The 16,763-nt window shown below is 50.8% G+C and overlaps 1 protein-coding gene across 10 annotated transcripts in view; it reads right to left on the reverse strand.

Moving 5' to 3' along the window:
• DTNB (dystrobrevin beta) overlaps positions 1-16,763 on the reverse strand; it is a 194,156-nt gene that overhangs the window by 21,464 nt on the left and 155,929 nt on the right. For all 10 annotated transcript variants that reach the window (XM_054179822.1, XM_054179821.1, XM_054179820.1 and 7 more), the window contains one exon: positions 2,680-2,830. In XM_054179822.1, the coding sequence (XP_054035797.1) occupies positions 2,680-2,830 (151 nt within the window). The remainder of the gene's footprint in view (positions 1-2,679; positions 2,831-16,763) is intronic.

Below are 16,763 nucleotides of genomic sequence, written 5' to 3' on the forward strand. Positions count from 1 at the left end.
GACAAGAAGATGGGGCCAGACTCTTTTCAGTGGTGTCCAGTGACTGGACAAGGGGCAATGGGCACAAACTGGAACCCAGGAGGTTCTCTCTGAAGAGGAGGAAAAACCTTTTTCTTTTGGGCTTTACAGAATCCTGAACCAGACTGCCCAGAGAAGTTGATAGAGTCTCCTTCTCTGGAGAGATTCCAAACCTGCCTGGATATTGCAGTCATGGGCACATTGATGTGGGTGACCCTGCTTTAGCAGGAGGGTTGGACTGGGTGATCTCCACAGGTCCCTTCCAACCCTGCACCATGCTGTGAGTCCATGAAACACAAATTGCTGCTTAAAATTGGTTTGGTTTTGAGGCACATCAGCAGTCCTGTGAGGTTTATTTTCATGTTGTCTTTGTTTTGAAAAGGAGAGCATCCATCTGACACAGGTATTTGACACCAACATTCACAATCTTCCCTTCCCAGTATGAGAAACCACCACCTCCAGGTTTGGGACTCCATATGTTACAACTTGTCATCTTTTAAAGCAATAAACAGCTTGGCCTCTGCAACAAGGCAAGAGCTTTGTTGGTTGCTTACTGCAAACAACCAGCACACATGAGAAGCTGCAGCACCCTGGCACTACAGGCTCCAAGATGGCCAAAATCCGGTGGGATTTCCCTTGGAGTAACAGGATGTCCAAAGAGCCACTGCCCAGTCTCTGCTCACAAACAGGTGAAGTCCCTGCCAGTGCTTCAGGTGGATTTTCTGTCCTTCTTCCTTTTATCCTCGGTAAGAAGAATATTATACATGAATGGATGTCCCTCTCCAGAGAGGTACATCATGTTCAGGATCTCTGGATCATATGAATCTATTAGAAGCACCAGAACAGACAGATCCTGCTGCTGTTTTTCTTCACAGCTCTACATCCTGGGGTGCTTCTGGAGTACTAAAGATGAAGAGGTCTGGACAGAGGTCCTACAAGAAATGGCTTCTTTCGCCACGAGCACAGCTGAAGTAGGCAGGAGTGCAGAATAACTGATTTCACCTCCACTGCAGTGAGAGAATGGTCCCTGGAGGGTGAAGAAATGCTTGCCCAGTTTCTTGCCATCACACTGACAGTTGTGTCTTTGCTTTCTGCCTTCTGGTACTTCCAGCCAGTCAAACCTCCTCAGGATTGGAGGCAGTGGCAGTGGCCTGCACCAGTTTTCATCTCATCTTGTTGCCTCCAAATTCTGGAGCCCTTCTCGAGCCGCTGAGGGTTCTGACATGGAGCGGTTCGGCTTTTTTTGCAACGCGTGACTCCAGCACTTCAGGTTTTTATAGCAAGCAACAGCAGCTAAGTATAAACTCACACTACCTACAGGAGTTGGGGGATAAAAATACGTGTGTCAACTGCTCTCCTGGCTTTGCTACAGAGCCCAGTGAGCTGCGTTATTTACAAATGGATAGCTTACCCACTTGCTCCAACCACACCAATGTCACCAAAGGACCAGGGGACATGGTGGAGAGAGAAATGCAGCTGGAACTGCCAGATAAAAGAACAACTGTAAGCTCTGCTGATGGAGCAGTTGGCAGCAATGAATTAACACCGAGGGTGGTGAGACACTGGCCCGGGTTGAGATAGTAGCTTCGTCTCTGGAACCACTCCAGGTCAGGTTGGACGGGGCTCTGAGCAACCTGCTCTAGTTGCAAATGTTCTGTGCTGACGGTAGGGGGTGTTGGATTAGATGAGCTTGAAAGGTCCCTTCCAATTCAACCCATTCTACAACTCCATGAATTTGGGCCCAAAAGAGATAGCTTTTCCCCTCCCCTCCCCTTCCGTCCCCACCCCTCCCCCTCCCCTCTTCCTTCTCCCCTTTTCCCTCTCCCCTTTTCCCTCTCCCCTTTTCCCTCTCCCCTTTTCCCTCTCCCCTTTCCCTCTCCTCTCCTCTCCTCTCCTCTCCTCTCCTCTCCTCTCCTCTCCTCTCCTCTCCTCTCCTCTCCTCTCCTCTCCTCTCCTCTCCTCTCCTCTCCTCTCCTCTCCTCTCCTCTCCTCTCCTCTCCTCTCCTCTCCTCTCCCCTCCCCTCCCCTCCCCTCCCCTCCCCTCCCCTCCCCTCCCCCCACCCCCCTCGACCCCTCCCCTCCCCACCCCAATACTCTAGGTGAGAGGCCTGTTTGTTTTCTTCCTTCAGGTTATTAAACTCTTTATTTCCCTCTTGCAAGTCACAGTGGAGTTCAACCACCAGATTTGTAACTACAATCACTTTTTGATGCCTTACTATTCAATTACTTTCTGGGATGGAAGATCCCTTCCCCAGAGAGATCCTCATGACAGAAATAATGTCATTAAGTTGTAAAGATTAAAAATGTGCCCTCAGTCTCTTTGATCTAGAGCCCAGGAAGGGGTTTCATGGATATTGTCCTGATATTGGCGAGTTACATGAAGGAATGGTTTGGGTGGGAAGTGACCTTTAAAAGTCATGTAGTCCAGTCCCACTGCAGTCAGCAGGGACATCTTCAACTACAGCAGGCTGCTCAGAGCTCCACTGAATGTGATCTGGAATGCTTCCAGGGATGGGGCTTCTACCACCGCTCTGGGCAACCTGGGCCAGTGTCTCACCACCCTCATTCAAATAATGCCTTTCATCCGGCCTGAGTCCCCCCTCTTCCACATGCTGATGCAGGACTAACATCAGGTGTGGTTCTGCCCTGTGTGATACTCACCTTGTGTGAAAGCTTCCTGCACATCTCCCCCAACACCTACAAGCGAGTCCTGTGGGCCATGAGTCGGGGTAGAGCCTGCAGAGGTGGATCTGACCGGCATGGGCATGGCTCCGTGGGTGGGCGAGGAGTGTGCTGAGCCTGCTGCTTGCACCTGCAGGAGACATGAGACACAGATTCCAAATTCTTAATTGTTTTTTTGGGTCAGTGTCTAAAAATAATGCTGAAAGAAAAGAGCAATGTTTGAGGACAGATGCTTCACCAAACCACTCTCAGTTTGGGTAATGATGGGATGTGTGATGGGGAGAAGCCGTGGGAGGACCCCGTGGTGGTACTCTGGGCGCAGTGCCCAAGGTGGAGCTGCCCATGGTTCACACATCCACGCTGCCTCCAGCACAGGATCTGACCCACAGCCTGCATACCACATGTCTACTGTGTCACTGGGTCAAATAGCAAGTCAGAAAACCCCAGGAAGGCACAGAATGACCTTCCCAGCCACATGCTCCTGAAGGACTGGTCTACCACTTGGGATCTGCTCATTCTTCCAGTGGGCAGCAGTGAGGAAACCTCCAGAGCTCCATGGAGCCACCAAGCCTCTGCTGAAGGTCCATCCCCCTTTAAAAGGTGCTTTTATATATTTAATATATTTTAATATATTTTATATAGAATCATAGAATGGTTTAGGTTGGAAAACAACTTCAGGATCATCAAGTCCAACAGCTAACCCAGTACTGCCAGGTCACCACTAAACCATGCCCCTCAGCACCACATTTCATCTACAATGTTTTTAAACCACTCCAGGTATGGGGACTCCACTACTGTCCTTGACAGCCTGTTCCAGTCCTTTACAATCCTTCTGCGGAAGAAATTGTTCCTTATGTCCAACCTAAATCTCCCCAGGTACAACTTGAGGCCCTTTTCTCCTGTCCTGTCACTTGTTGCTTGTAGTAAGAGGCTGATCCCCACTTGTCTCCAACCTCCTTTCAGTGAGTTGTAGAGAGCAAGAAGGTGTCCCCTGAGCCTCCTTTTCTCCAGGCTAAATAACCCCAGTTCCCTCAGCTGCTCCTCACAAGACTTGGTCTCTAGACCCTTCACTAGCTTTGTTGGACATGCTCCAGCACCTCAGTGTCATTGTCCTTCACTACATAGCAGAGGGTCTGCACAGCCTGGTTAAGTTCCTCCTCATCAGAAACTGCTCACTCCCCATCACCTATCCCCAGGAGGCAAAGATGTCACCTTCCCTGGAGCACTGCCCATTATTTATGAAGGCTTTGGATGTACCCAGTGCTACTTTACTGTTAATAATCTGGTTGTTCTCTGCAGCCACTTGTGCCTGTCAACCACCTCTGAACCGACTGCAGGGTCATTAATGATCAGTTCTGCCTGGTTTGCTGAGGAGTCTTTATGAGCTGTGACTGTGTCTGCATGGCAGCAGGGTCCCTGTGCTGCTGATGATGAAAGGAAATTCACTCAAAAATAATTACAGGCGAGGGGCATTAAAATCCCCCCAGCCTCCTGGAGCAAAACCTGGCCTCTTGTCACCTTTTTGTGAGCCTCTTCATGCCTTTGACATGCACCAGTTACTGGGACAACCTGGCCAGAGCAGCGGTGATGCTGCACAGTGACACCACCAGCTCCCAGTACAGAGCTGACACTGCCAGCACCCTGTGCAGTGGTGACACTGCTGGCACCTCTCACAGCGCTGACACCACCAACACCTTGAGCAGCGGTCAAACCGCCAGCGCCCCACGCAGCTGTGACGCTGCCAGCAGCCCTCACAGCACTGGCACCACCAGCACCCAGAACAGCAGTGACATCACCGCCACGGGGACGTCACAAGCACAGCAGTAACACCTGGCCCAACTCACACAGTGATGACACTGACAGCACCTTGTGCAGCAGTGACACAGCCAGCAGCCTGGACAGCAATGACATTGCCAGCACCCTGTGTGGTGGTGACACCACCAGCAGCCTGTACAGCAGTGACACTGCCACCAGCACCTCACTGTGTCACAGCGGTGACACTGCTGCGTGCCATGTTCTCATGATGGGGCAGGAGGGACAGGACATCTTTCAAAGGTAAAATCACCAGCAGCTTCACTTGCCTTCAATTAAACCTCAAAGCAAACCTTCAAAATGGCCTGAAAATACACAGAAACAGGCAGGAGTGCCCACATTTGCACAGATTTGTGGCAGAAGCACTGCTCAGTGCTCCCAGTCTGCTACAGGAGGCACAACATGGCAAACTGGGCAGTGTTCACCCATCCCATGGCTTTGGGCTGAAGCAACTGGCTCATCCTTTCTCCTCCCTCAGAAGCTGCTCAGAAGAGGAGAATCAGCCCATGTGTGAATTAAGACTGAAACCCAGGAGGAAACCCAGTGCCAGCACCACAATGGAGACAGAGTCCCACAAGTCAGAGCTCCACTTCTCCCAGGAGGGAGCCTAAGGGAGCATTGTATGTTGTGAAGCTTGTCTCCCAGGTTGCACCTTGGGACCTTAGCACATGTTCCTCTTAACCACCTGAGACCTTCTGCTGATGGCAGCCGTGGGAGGAACTACGAATGAAAAACCACTGAGAGATTTTGTTATTTGGAAAAGAGCTCAGTGAGTGGAGTAAAACCTCACTGGGAACCTTCCCTCCCCAAAACACATGCCAAGGCTGCAAGGGGTCCAATCTTACCCTTCATGGCAAACTCAATCCATCCCACTCATCTCCACATCTGGCCGGGGGTGCTGTGTGCAGATGTGCTTGTGCCTTGAACCCCGGCAGAGAGCTGGGACAGAAGCACCCAGACACTGTCCACAGCAGCACAGCATGGTGGGGTTGGAAAGGACCTCTGGGGATCATTCATCCAACCCTCCTGTAAAGCATGGTCACTCTCAGCAGGTTGCCCAGAACTGCAATGTCTGAGTGGGTTTGGAATCTCTTCAGAGGAGACTCCACAACCTCTCTGGGCAGCCTCTTCTGGGACTCTGGTACTCAGAGAAGGTTCTCCTCATGTTCAGATGGAATCCTCTGGGTTCCAGTTTGTGCCCATTGTCCCTTGCCCTGTTGTTGGGCACCACTGAAAAGAGGCTGGCCCCATTCTCTTGCCCCCTGCCCTTTAGCTATTGACAAGCATTGAGAAGATCCCCTCTCAGTCTGCTCTTCTCCATGCTAAACAGCCCCACGTCCCTCAGCCTCCCCTCCTCAGAGAGATGCTTCAGCTCTCTCAGCATCTTTGTAGCCTCCATGCACAGAGACTTCAGCTCTGGGGGAGGAAATGTTGTTTTCACCACCATTCCTCTTTGAGACATCCTCTCTACTTCTGCATTCTTAGAGTGAGTGCCCGAGCACTTGATGTATTGGTTTTCAGCCTGCTTTACCCAGCGGGCACACAGATGGGCCGTGCTGATTTGCATAGCGCCACTGGAGCAGAGAAGCTGGGAACTCCCTCACCCGCGCCTGGAGGCGGCTCCTGGAAACCGCAGCGACTGTGAGAGCAGCTCCTGAGGTCGCACACAGACGACGTTATCTCGATGGGACAGAGCCACATTTCCCTCTTCCCCTGTCTTCGTGCATGGTCACAGCACTGTGCTCAGCTGCCTCATGAGGTCCACCCTACAGCACTCTGAAGGAGGATCTGAGAGTTTTTGGTTCAGTGAAGGCTTCAAACTCAGCCTTCACCAGAAACTCCCTGATGGAGACACGGTTGCTGCTCAGGACCACAGAGCTACAGGTCCCAGGCTAATGGGGCTCACAGATCTCAAGTGAGATCACACAGTCTCCAGGAGCTGCACTGGTATCCCAGGGACTCCAGGAGCTGCACTGAAGGGTTTGCCCCAGCCAGTAATTAAGCTCCTACCAGCTCCTCATGCATTCTCCACCGTGCTGGGGGAGAAAAATGGAAATGTAAAAGCCAGAAAGACTTGTGGGACACCTGGGTGGGATAGACTTCCTAGGCAAGGTGACAAGAACCTCTCACTCCTGACCAACAGTGAAATGAACCCTTCCTATGCAGCACCTACAGGTGGGAAATACGGTCTGAGCTCCACCTGTGTGTGCAGGACCTGTGCAAGCTTGTTACAAGGGCCTCCAAGTTTATGTCTCCAAGAGGAAAGAAAGAATCTCATGGATTATGGATGATTTTTTGGGAGATCTCTTGGAGGGTGCAGTCCCTCTCAGATGGCCACATTTGGAGTGGAGATGACATCTGAACAGGTCTACAATGGGGGTAGAAAACCTGGCTTGCATAAGCTAGAGTGTGTTAAGGAGGACTAGCACAGGGATCATCCCCCTGTACTTGACACTAGTGAGGCTGCACAGCAAATACTGGGTTCAGTTTTGGGTCCCCTGCTCCCAGAAGGACATGGAGGTACTAGAACATGTTCAAAGAGCAATGGAAGTTGGTGAAGGGTCTAGAGCACAAGTCTTGTGAGGAGTGGCTGAAGGAACTGGGGTTGTTAAGCCTGGAGAAAAGGAGGCTCAGGGGAGATTTTCTAGCTCTCTACAACTCCCCTAAAGGAGACAGGTGGGTGTCAGTCTCTTCACCCAAGGAACAAGTAATAGGACAAAAGGAAATGGCCTCAGGTTGTGCCTGGGGAGGTTTAGGTTGGATATAAGGAACAATTTCTTCCCTGGGAGGGTTGTCAAGACCTGCAATAGGCTGCCCAGGGCATACATATGGTGGAGTCCCCAGTCCTGAAGGAGTTTCAGAGTTGTGCAGATGTTGTGCTGAAAGACATGGTTAGTGGTGACCTGGCAGTGCTGGGTTTACAGTTGAACTCAATGATGTTAAAGGTCTCAAAATGATTGTATGACTCAGTGACTGCAGAGCATAAAACCTGTCCTAGAAAGCACTTTACTGAGAAACCAAGAGAGCCACCTGGGGCAGATGCAGAGGGAGCAGCAGGGAGCCACGCCAGTAGAAGCATCCGCCACGTGACACACAGGTGCTAGGGCACAGTGATGGGGCTTGGCCAGGGCAGAGGAAGCCGTGGGAGGACATGGTGGGTGTAGCAGTGCCTCTGCAGCTGCGGCACATGAAGCCCAGAGGCAGTGACTGTCAGTGGGTATGCTCAGGGATGCCTCCCAAGGCTGGATGAGACCATGTCTCTGAGAATGGTCCATAAATCACTCTTGCAACCTTCTTACTCCAACAGCTGAAGGCAAAGTAAGTAAAGGAAGGAATGAGGCAAGGTCCAATAAATATCGGAGTTGAGGCTGCTCTCATGGTTTTTGAAGCTCTTAACATTCAACATGAAGTAGAACAAGGCCAAGTGCAAGGTCCTGCAGTCAAGGCAACCCCTGGTATCAATCCAGGCTGGAGGATAAAGGGATGGAATGCAGCCCTGCAGAGAAGGACCTGGGAGTGCTGGTAGGTAAGAAGCTGGACAGGAGCTGGCAATGTGCACTCACAGCACAGAAGCCAACTGCATCATGGGCTGCATCCAAACAGCATGGGCAGCAGGTGGAGGGAGGGGATTCTGCCCTTCTGCTCTGGTCAGACCCCACCTGCACTGCTGTGTCCAGCTCTGGAGTCCTCAGCACTTCTCTGGAGTTAGAATAGAATACATAGAATACATAGAATAAACCAGGTTGGAAGAGACCTTCAAGATCATCGCGTCCAACCCATCAACCAATCCAACACCACCCAAACATCTAACCCACGGCACCAAGCACCCCGTCAAGTCTTCTCCTAAAAACCTCCAGTGATGGCGACTCCACCACCTCCCCAGGCAGCCCATTCCAATGGGCAATCACTCTCTCTGTATAGAACTTTTTCCTAACATCCAGCCTGAACCTCCCCTGGCGCAGCCTGAGACTGTGTCCTCTTGTTCTGGTACTGGCCGCCTGGGAGAAGAGACCAACATCCGTCTGTCTACAACCTCCCTTCAGGTAGTTGTAGAGAGCAATAAGGTCACCCCTGAGTCTCCTCTTCTCCAGGCTAAGCAGCCCCAGCTCCCTCAGCCTCTCCTCGTAGGGCTTATGTTCCAAACCCCTCACCAACTTTGTTGCTCTTCTCTGGACTCGTTCCAGCAAGTCAACCTCCTTCCTAAACTGAGGGGCCCAGAACTGGACACAGGACTCGAGGTGCGGCCTAACCAGTGCAGTGTACAGGGGCAGAGAGGAGGCCACAACAATGATGCAAGTGCTGGAACCTCTCTGCTGTGAGGACAGGATGAGAGAATTTGTGTTGCTTATTCTGGAGATAAGAAGGGAGACTTTATTGTGGCCTTTCATAACTAAAAAGGACCCATCAGAACGATGGAGACAGACTTTTCAGCAGGACCTGTTGTGACAGGACAAGGGGTGATGGTTTTAAACTGTAAGAGGGCAGCTTCAGACTAGTTTGAAGGAAGAAATTGTTGATGTTGAGTGTGGTGAGACACTGGCCCAGGTTTCCCAGGGAGGTGGTAGATGGCCCGTCTCTGGAAACATTCCAGGTCAGATTTAACAGGGCTCTGAGCAACTTGCTCAAATGGAAGATGTCCTTGCTGACTGCAGTGGGACTGGAATAGATGACCTTTAAAAGTCCCTTCCCACCCAAACCATTCTGTGATTCAATGATTCCATGAAAATGGGAGTTTGCTCTGGCGCAGGCCCGCAGAAGAGCACTGCACAGAGGATGCTCAGTGCTGGCTGATTTTTCCTCATACACATTTACTCAAATTACTCTGTGATAAAAACTGGAATGCTGCTGAGCCGGTTTGGTGTCAGAACCTTCAGTTTTGTCCTCACAGCTTTCAGACAGGGATCAGATGTGCGCTACAAGCACAAACATGGAGGTGCACAACAGCTGCGGCAGCCTTGTGGGACCAATCCTATTTTCCTGGGACACCACTGGAGCTGCTCTCCCCATTTCTGCTCTGCAGCCCCTTGTGCAATTCAGTACCACGACTGCAGCCTCAGGGGCTTCATTTCCCTGTGAGATATTGCTCCAGAATTTGAGTCTGTTGTCATTTTTGCTTTTTGTTTTGACCAGTCATTTAAAATCATTTTTGTTAAGCACAGCATCATGGAATCGCTTGGGTTGGAAGAGACCTTTAAGATCACCAAGTCCAACCATTAGCCTAGAACTGCCAGGTCACCACTAAACCGTGTCCCTCAGCCCCCACATCTGCAAGACGTGATCTACCAGAAATGGAGGAGGAAAATGCTTTCAGTGCTGCAAACAAAACTATTGCTGCTGCTGCTGCCGCCGCCGCCACTGCTGCCTGAATAATTCCAGCTCGATCGAAGCCTGTGCTAAAAATAATCCAACCCCCTCCCCGCAAATGCTCTTGGAGGAAAACATTAAAACAAAAAAAATAAGGTCATTAACTCAGAGCCTCACCAATCGCTCCTCTTAACCTTATTCTTGTAGCACAATTGAATTTCACTGTCCTCCGTGGCACATCAGCCAGGGCTGCTGGCTCCGCGAGGCCCCGCGCTGCCTGCTGCTCTTCTCCAAGAGCAACCACGCCAAGGAATACATCAAAGGCTCATTAGTGGAGTGGGCTAATGACCTTTTGGAGGCGATAATGCAATCCTCCGACTGAAAAACAACACAAGGCTGTCTGCACGGCAAAGGCGGGGGAGAGGAGCTGTGCCTGCTCTCCTGGACCTCCTGCTCCCCCCAGTTCCCCTGGTCTCCCTGCTTTTTCCTGGTCCCCCCCAATTTCTCCAGGCTTCCCAAGTCTCACTGGTGTGGGGCAGCAGTCAGCTCGCCTGAACAAGCAACTGCATCCCACTGCAGACTGAACGCATCCTGTACCACGGGAACAAAGTGCTCTGAAACGCAGCACAAGAAAGGGCTTTGGGTGTGCTGCTGGAACCCCAACATCTATCCATGTACACAGGGTTATGATCAGTGGGGCTGAGTCTAGTTGGATGCCTGTAGCTCACAGTGTTACCCTGTAGCTCACAGTGTTACCCAGAGGTCAGAACTGGGTCCAGTTTTCTTAATTGTCTTCATCAAAGATCTGGATGAAAGGACAGAGTTGACCCTCAGCCAGTTTGCTGATGGTGCCAAACTGGAAGGAGTGGCTGACACCATGTCAGGCTGTGCTGCAGTTCACAAAGACCTGGACAGACAGGAGAGTTGGGCAGAGAGAAACCTCATGAAATTCAGCAAGGGCAAGTGTAGAGTCCTGGACCTGGGGAGGAATAACCTCATGCACCAGGACAGGTTAGGAGTAGACCTGCCAGAAAGCAGCTCTGTGGAGAAGGACCTGGGAGTGCTGGTGGACAAAAACTTCATCATCAGCCAGGAACACAGCCTCATGGACAAGAAGACCAATGGTCTCCTGGGGTACATTAAGAAGAGGGAGGCCAGCAGGTCAAGGGAGGTTCTCCTTCTCCTCTACTCTGCCCTAGTGAGGCCACAGCTGGAGTCTTGTGTCCAGCTCTGAGCTCTCCAGTTTAAGAGAGATGGGGAAGTACTGGAGAGAATCTAGCAGAAGCTACAAAGATGCTGAAGGGACTGGAGAGGCTGAGAGACCTGGGGTTGTTTAGCCTGAAGAAGAAAAGACTGGGGGGATCTTCTCAATGTTGATCAATAGTTAAAGATGTGGGATGGAAGGTGTCAAGAGGATGGGGCCAGACAGTTTTCAGTGGTGCCCAGCAGCAGGACAAGGGGCAACAGGCACAAACTGGAACCCTGAACATGAGGAGAACCTTGTTTCCTGTGAGGGTGCCAGAGCCCTGGACCAGGATGCCCAAAGAGGTTGTGGAGTCTCCTCTGGAGAGATTCCAAACCTTCCTGGATGTGATCCTGGGCAACCTGCTGTGGCAGGGATTTGGACTGGATAATCTCCAGAGGTCCCTTTCAACCCCTGGGATTCTGTATATAAAATAACCCTATATTTATATAAAGTGGGTGTGTGGAGGGGAATGTACCACAAATGCACAAACACCAACTTCCTAACAAGGGATGCTCTGGTTTAGACCCAGCTGATGCTGGGCATTTCACTGATGCCAGCCCAGCAATGCCAACCCAGTGGTGAAGGGCAGAGGCCAGGTGGAGTTGATGGGATTATCAGATTGCACTGAAAGGTTTGTGCTTAATTGTTCAGAATGACATAATTAGATTAGATACAGAAAACCACCCAGTGATGCTGAGTGGGCTGGGAGGCAGGCATGGGCAGGGAGGCAGAGCACACTGGGAGGGCACAAGGAGGGAAGGACAGGGGCCAAGCCTGCACCACCATCGAGCAGGCTTTGGTTTAAGTCATGGCATTAATTAACAGCAGGTTTGCTTGTGAAGGTGGTGGCTCTGCCCTCCTGACTGCAGCTCCAGCATTGCACTGGGCTGGGGGCTAAGGACAGGCTGGTGGAACACTGTACTGAAGAGTCTGAGAGTGCAGGGATGCCACACAGCTGTGATCCTTAGTGCTAAATTAAATCCCTGTTGCTTCAGTCCCAAGATCCTGCTCCAAGGACAGGACCCTATGCCAATTGTCCCTACCCAGGCAGTGCCCAGGAACTGGTAGAAACCTCTGTCAGAGCCTTCAGCAGAACCAGCAACAGATATTGAGGTAGCTGGTCAGGTCCCAGTGCCAAACTGAGAGACACTGAGCCTCATCACTATTCCACTGCTGTTCTGGCAACCACTGTGTATTGCTCAGCTCTTTCTGCAATTTGCTTTTTCAGCTTTAATTCTAATGCACAGACAACCCAGGACTTCAGGACAACTTTCATGCAGCTTCCCTGACACTCTTGCATGCTCTTTCCACAGAATCACAGAATCATTTCAGTTGGAAGTGACCTTTAACATCATCAAGTCCAACCATTAACCTAGCACGGCAGGGCACCACTAAACCACATCCCTCAGAATCACATCTACATATCTTGTGAAACCCTCCAGGAATGGGGAATCCACCACTTCCCTGGACAGCCTGTTCCAAACCTTGATGACCCTTTTCATGGAGAAATTGTTCCTCATGTCCAGCCTAAACCTTCACTGGTGCAACTTGAGGTTGTTTTCTCTTGTCCTGTCACTTGTTCCTTGGGAGAAGAGACTGACCCCCACCATGCTCTGTCTTCCTTTCAGGGACTTGTACAGAGCAAGAAACTTTCCCCTGAGTCTCCTTCTCCTTAGGCTCAACAACATCAGTTGCCTTAGCTGCTTCTCATAAGACCTGTGCTCTAGACTGCTCACCAGCTTAACTGGCCTTCGTTAGAACTGCTCTAGCACCTCAATGTCCTTGTAGTGAGTGGCCCACAAATGAACTGAATTCCAGGTGTGGCCTCACCAGTGCCCACTACAAGGGGATGATCACTGCTGTGGTCCTCCTCACCACACTACTGCTGGCACAAGCCAGGATGCTGTTCACCCTCATGGCCACAAGGGCACATGGCTGGCTGCTGAATGATGGTGAACTTGTCCACCAGCACTCAAAGGTACTTCTCTGCAGAGCTCCTTTCAAGCAGCCTGCACTGGTGCAGGAAGTTCTTCCTCCCCAGGGAGAGGACCCTACACTTGCCTTTGTTGAACTTCATAGTTCCCCTTTGGCCCAGCTGTCCAGCCTGTCCAGGTCTGGCTGATCAGCAGCACAGCCTGACAGGGTGTCAGCCACTCCTCCCAGTTTGGTGCCACCTGCAAACTGGCCAAGGGTCCACTCTGTCCCTTCATCCAAGTCACTGATGAAGAAGCTGAACAAGACTTGACCCAGTTCTGACCCCTGGGGAACACCACAAGCTACACACCTGCCACTAGACTCTGTCCCACTGCTCACAACCCTCTGAGGTCTGTCCTTCAGTCAGTTCTCAGTCCACCTCACTGTCCACACATCTGACCCATTCTTAAGCACCCCCCTGCACTTTGCTGTCGTTTGGCTTTTTTTGAATAAAATAAATAAACAAAATGACCAAAGCCTTGTGGTGCCAGCTGCTGAAGAGCCTGGCCACCACCCCAAGACCCCTCCAGAACCAGGTCTGCTGCATCCCCAGCTCTGCTGAGTGCCAGAGAGCTGTTTGAACTACTCCATTCATGCAACACTGTTTGTTTTCATTCCTCTCTCTCCCCCCAGCTGTGGGATACAGAGCAGGGATCAGGAAACAATAAAATCTTGGTTACCACACAGAATGCCTCCTTTTTCCTTGCTCCTTTCAAAGCCTGACATTTTTGCTTTCATCCGCCATTTCCACAGTTCAGGGGCATGTGTTGCCTCTCCTTCCAACAGGGCCTCATCTGGAGATGCCAAAACTGCACTCAATATGTCCCACATCGCTCCCCTCCCTGCATCCAGCATCGCTCCCTCCCTTCCAGCCGTTCCCAGGACTCTGATGGTTTCAATTCCCACCTGATTCCCTGACTGACTTGGATTACAGAGGCTAAAAGCGAGCCTTATCTTTCATAATGATCCCAGTTTTCTTTTCAGGCTTCTCAGTTGCCACTTTTATCCCTTTAGCTCATCAGCATCACTAACATGGCTCAAAAGCTCTCCACCATGTCTCCGGGGGCAAGCAGGAAGGGTGGAGAAGTTACTCCAGCTCCATGCTGCAGCACCAGCCTGGTGGGGTTTGTAAGGGGCCAGAGCAAAATGTCTTAACTCTGGAAGCATCCAGACCAACCACCAGAGCCACTGTCTGTGGTTGCTCCATTCTCCAGACGTTGCCTGGGGACCTGTGAAGTGCCCCAGGTTCGATTTCCCTGCCACTAAAACAACAGCTAGAGAAGTCCACCAGGAAGGTCAGTCTGCAATGATAGAGGTACCAAGGGCCACCTGAAATTCTTTCACCTGGGCAATGATGCTGGTGAAGGGTCTAGAGCACAAGTCTTGTGAGGAATGGCTGAGGGAACTGGGGTTGTTGAGCCTGGAGAAAAGGAGACTCAGGGGAAACCTTGCTCTCCACACCTCCCTGAAAGGAAGATAGAGTGAGGCAGGGGTTGATCTCTTCTTCCAGGGAACAAGTGATAGGACAAGAAGCAATGGCCTCAAAATGCACCAGGGGAGGTTTAGGTTGGACATAAGGAAAAAATGCTTCATGGAAAGGATCACCAAGGCCTGGAGCAGGCTGTCCAGGGCAGTGGTGGAGTCCCCACCCCAGGAGGGATTTAAAAGCTGTGTAGTTGTGGTACTGAGGGACATGATTTAGTGGTGACCTGGTAGTGCTGGATTAGTGGTTGGATGCAATGATTTTAAAGGTCTTTTCTAACCAACATGATTATGTGATTCCATGATTCTACCATGGCAGCAGTGTAATGAGAGTACACCTGTCACTGCTGGGAGAGAAGACATTACCCCCTAAAAACATCAAAGAGCTTGTACTGGGAACATATGCTCAGCAAAGCAAGCTCTAGATGGAACACCTCTTGCATCTCCAGCCCCACACCAACTTCTCCATGGACAAACAGCCTGATCAAAGTGTTTCTGGTCATTTGTTGTCACCTGCAAGCAAGTGGCTATAGACAAGCCCAGCTGCTCCAGTACACTGGGTCACCACCAAGCAGCATGCAGAAACAAGTCTAGAGGTGGCAATGATTAGCGTGTCATAGCACAACACTCATCTCTGACAGCTTAGCAGGGCCTGCTGCAACAGGACAAGGAATGACAGTTTTAAACTAAAAGAGAGGAGATTCAGACTATATAGAAGGAAGAATATTTTTATGCTGAGGATGGTAAGACACTTTCTCAGGCTGTCCACAGAGGTGGTAGATGCCCCATCCCTGGAATTGTTCCAGGTCAGGTTGGACAGGGCTCTGAGCTACCTGCTCTAGTTGCAGATGTCCCTGCTGACTGCAGGGGGGGTTTGACTAGATGACCTTTAAAGGCCTTCCAATCCAACCCATTCTGTAATTTGATGATTCCATGATCTTGCTTCCCAAGATCAAGTTCTGTCTCCTTTCACACAAGCAGAGCAAAGTGGTTAGTTCTTGGGCAGGACACAGGTATAATGATGCTGGCAGCCACTCAATTACAGAGCTGATGGGATAAGAACCAGCACTAGTGGGTCTCTCAACAGATGGAGCTTTTGAAGTCACTGATGAAATTCTTCCTTGGTAATAACAGCATGAAGCTAAAAAGAGAGGATAGAAACAAGTTTGCACATGTGCTTCTAAGCAGGCAGGGGCATGTGGCTTGTGAGGAAGTTGGACAGGAATCATAACTCTGTCTACACACTTGACAGATATTGACAACAAAGAAGTACCTTTGTAATACTGGATGAGCTGTGCTGCCTTTACAGAGCAGAAAGAAACCTCCCAAAGCCTGTGGCTTCTGGGGTAGACAGAGAGACACATCTCAAAGCATTCTGGTTAGCCCAATGTGGTAACCATTGCCAAAGAGAAAGAGAAGCCAAAGTAGTGTGTGAGGAGCTGAAAAGATGGACTGTGGACTTGTAACCATGAGACAGAAGGGTGACCTCTTCAAGCCAGAACACCAAGTGGTGAGATGATGCTTGGAAAAGGAACTATCAAGCAATCTGACCCAGGTACCATGGTAGATCCCTCTCTACTCTGCCCTGGTGAGGCCACATCTGGAATATTGTGTCCAGTTCTGGGCTCCTCAGTTCAAGAAGGATCTCAGGGAACTGCTTGAAAGAGTCCAGTGCAGAGCCACAAAAATGCTTAAGGGAGTGGAACATCTTCCTTATGAGGAGAGACTGAGGGAGCTGGGGCTCTTTAGCCTGGAGGGGAGGAGGCTAAGGGTGACCTCATTCATGTTTATAGCTATGTAAAGGGTGAGTGCCAAGAGGATGGAGCCAGGCTATGCTTGGTGATGCCCTATGACAGGACAAGGGGCAATGGGTGGAAGTGGAGGCATAGGAAGCTCCATGGAAGCAGGAGGAAGAATTATTTCACTGTGAGAGTGACAGAACACTGGGACAGGCTGCCCAGGGCGGCTGTGGAGTCTCCCTCTCTTCAAGACCTGCCTGGATGAGTTCCTGTGTGATCTGGTGTAGGTGATCCTTCTCTGCAGGGGGGTTGGATGAGATAATCTCCCGAGGTCCCTTCCAGCCCCTAACGTTCTGTGATTCTGTGACAACAGGCTCTAGGAGAGAAACCTGCTATTTGGTTTTGTTCTCTGAAACAGTGGTCAACACAGGTCAACCAGAGAGGCAGGGCTGTGATCAGTGACTCCACATCAACATGAAAGTGAGAAGAAAATGAGTTCTGCTGAA

The sequence above is a fragment of the Dryobates pubescens genome, chromosome 3 (genome assembly GCF_014839835.1).
Source record: "Dryobates pubescens isolate bDryPub1 chromosome 3, bDryPub1.pri, whole genome shotgun sequence".
In the NCBI taxonomy this organism is placed as follows: Eukaryota; Metazoa; Chordata; class Aves; order Piciformes; family Picidae; genus Dryobates; species Dryobates pubescens.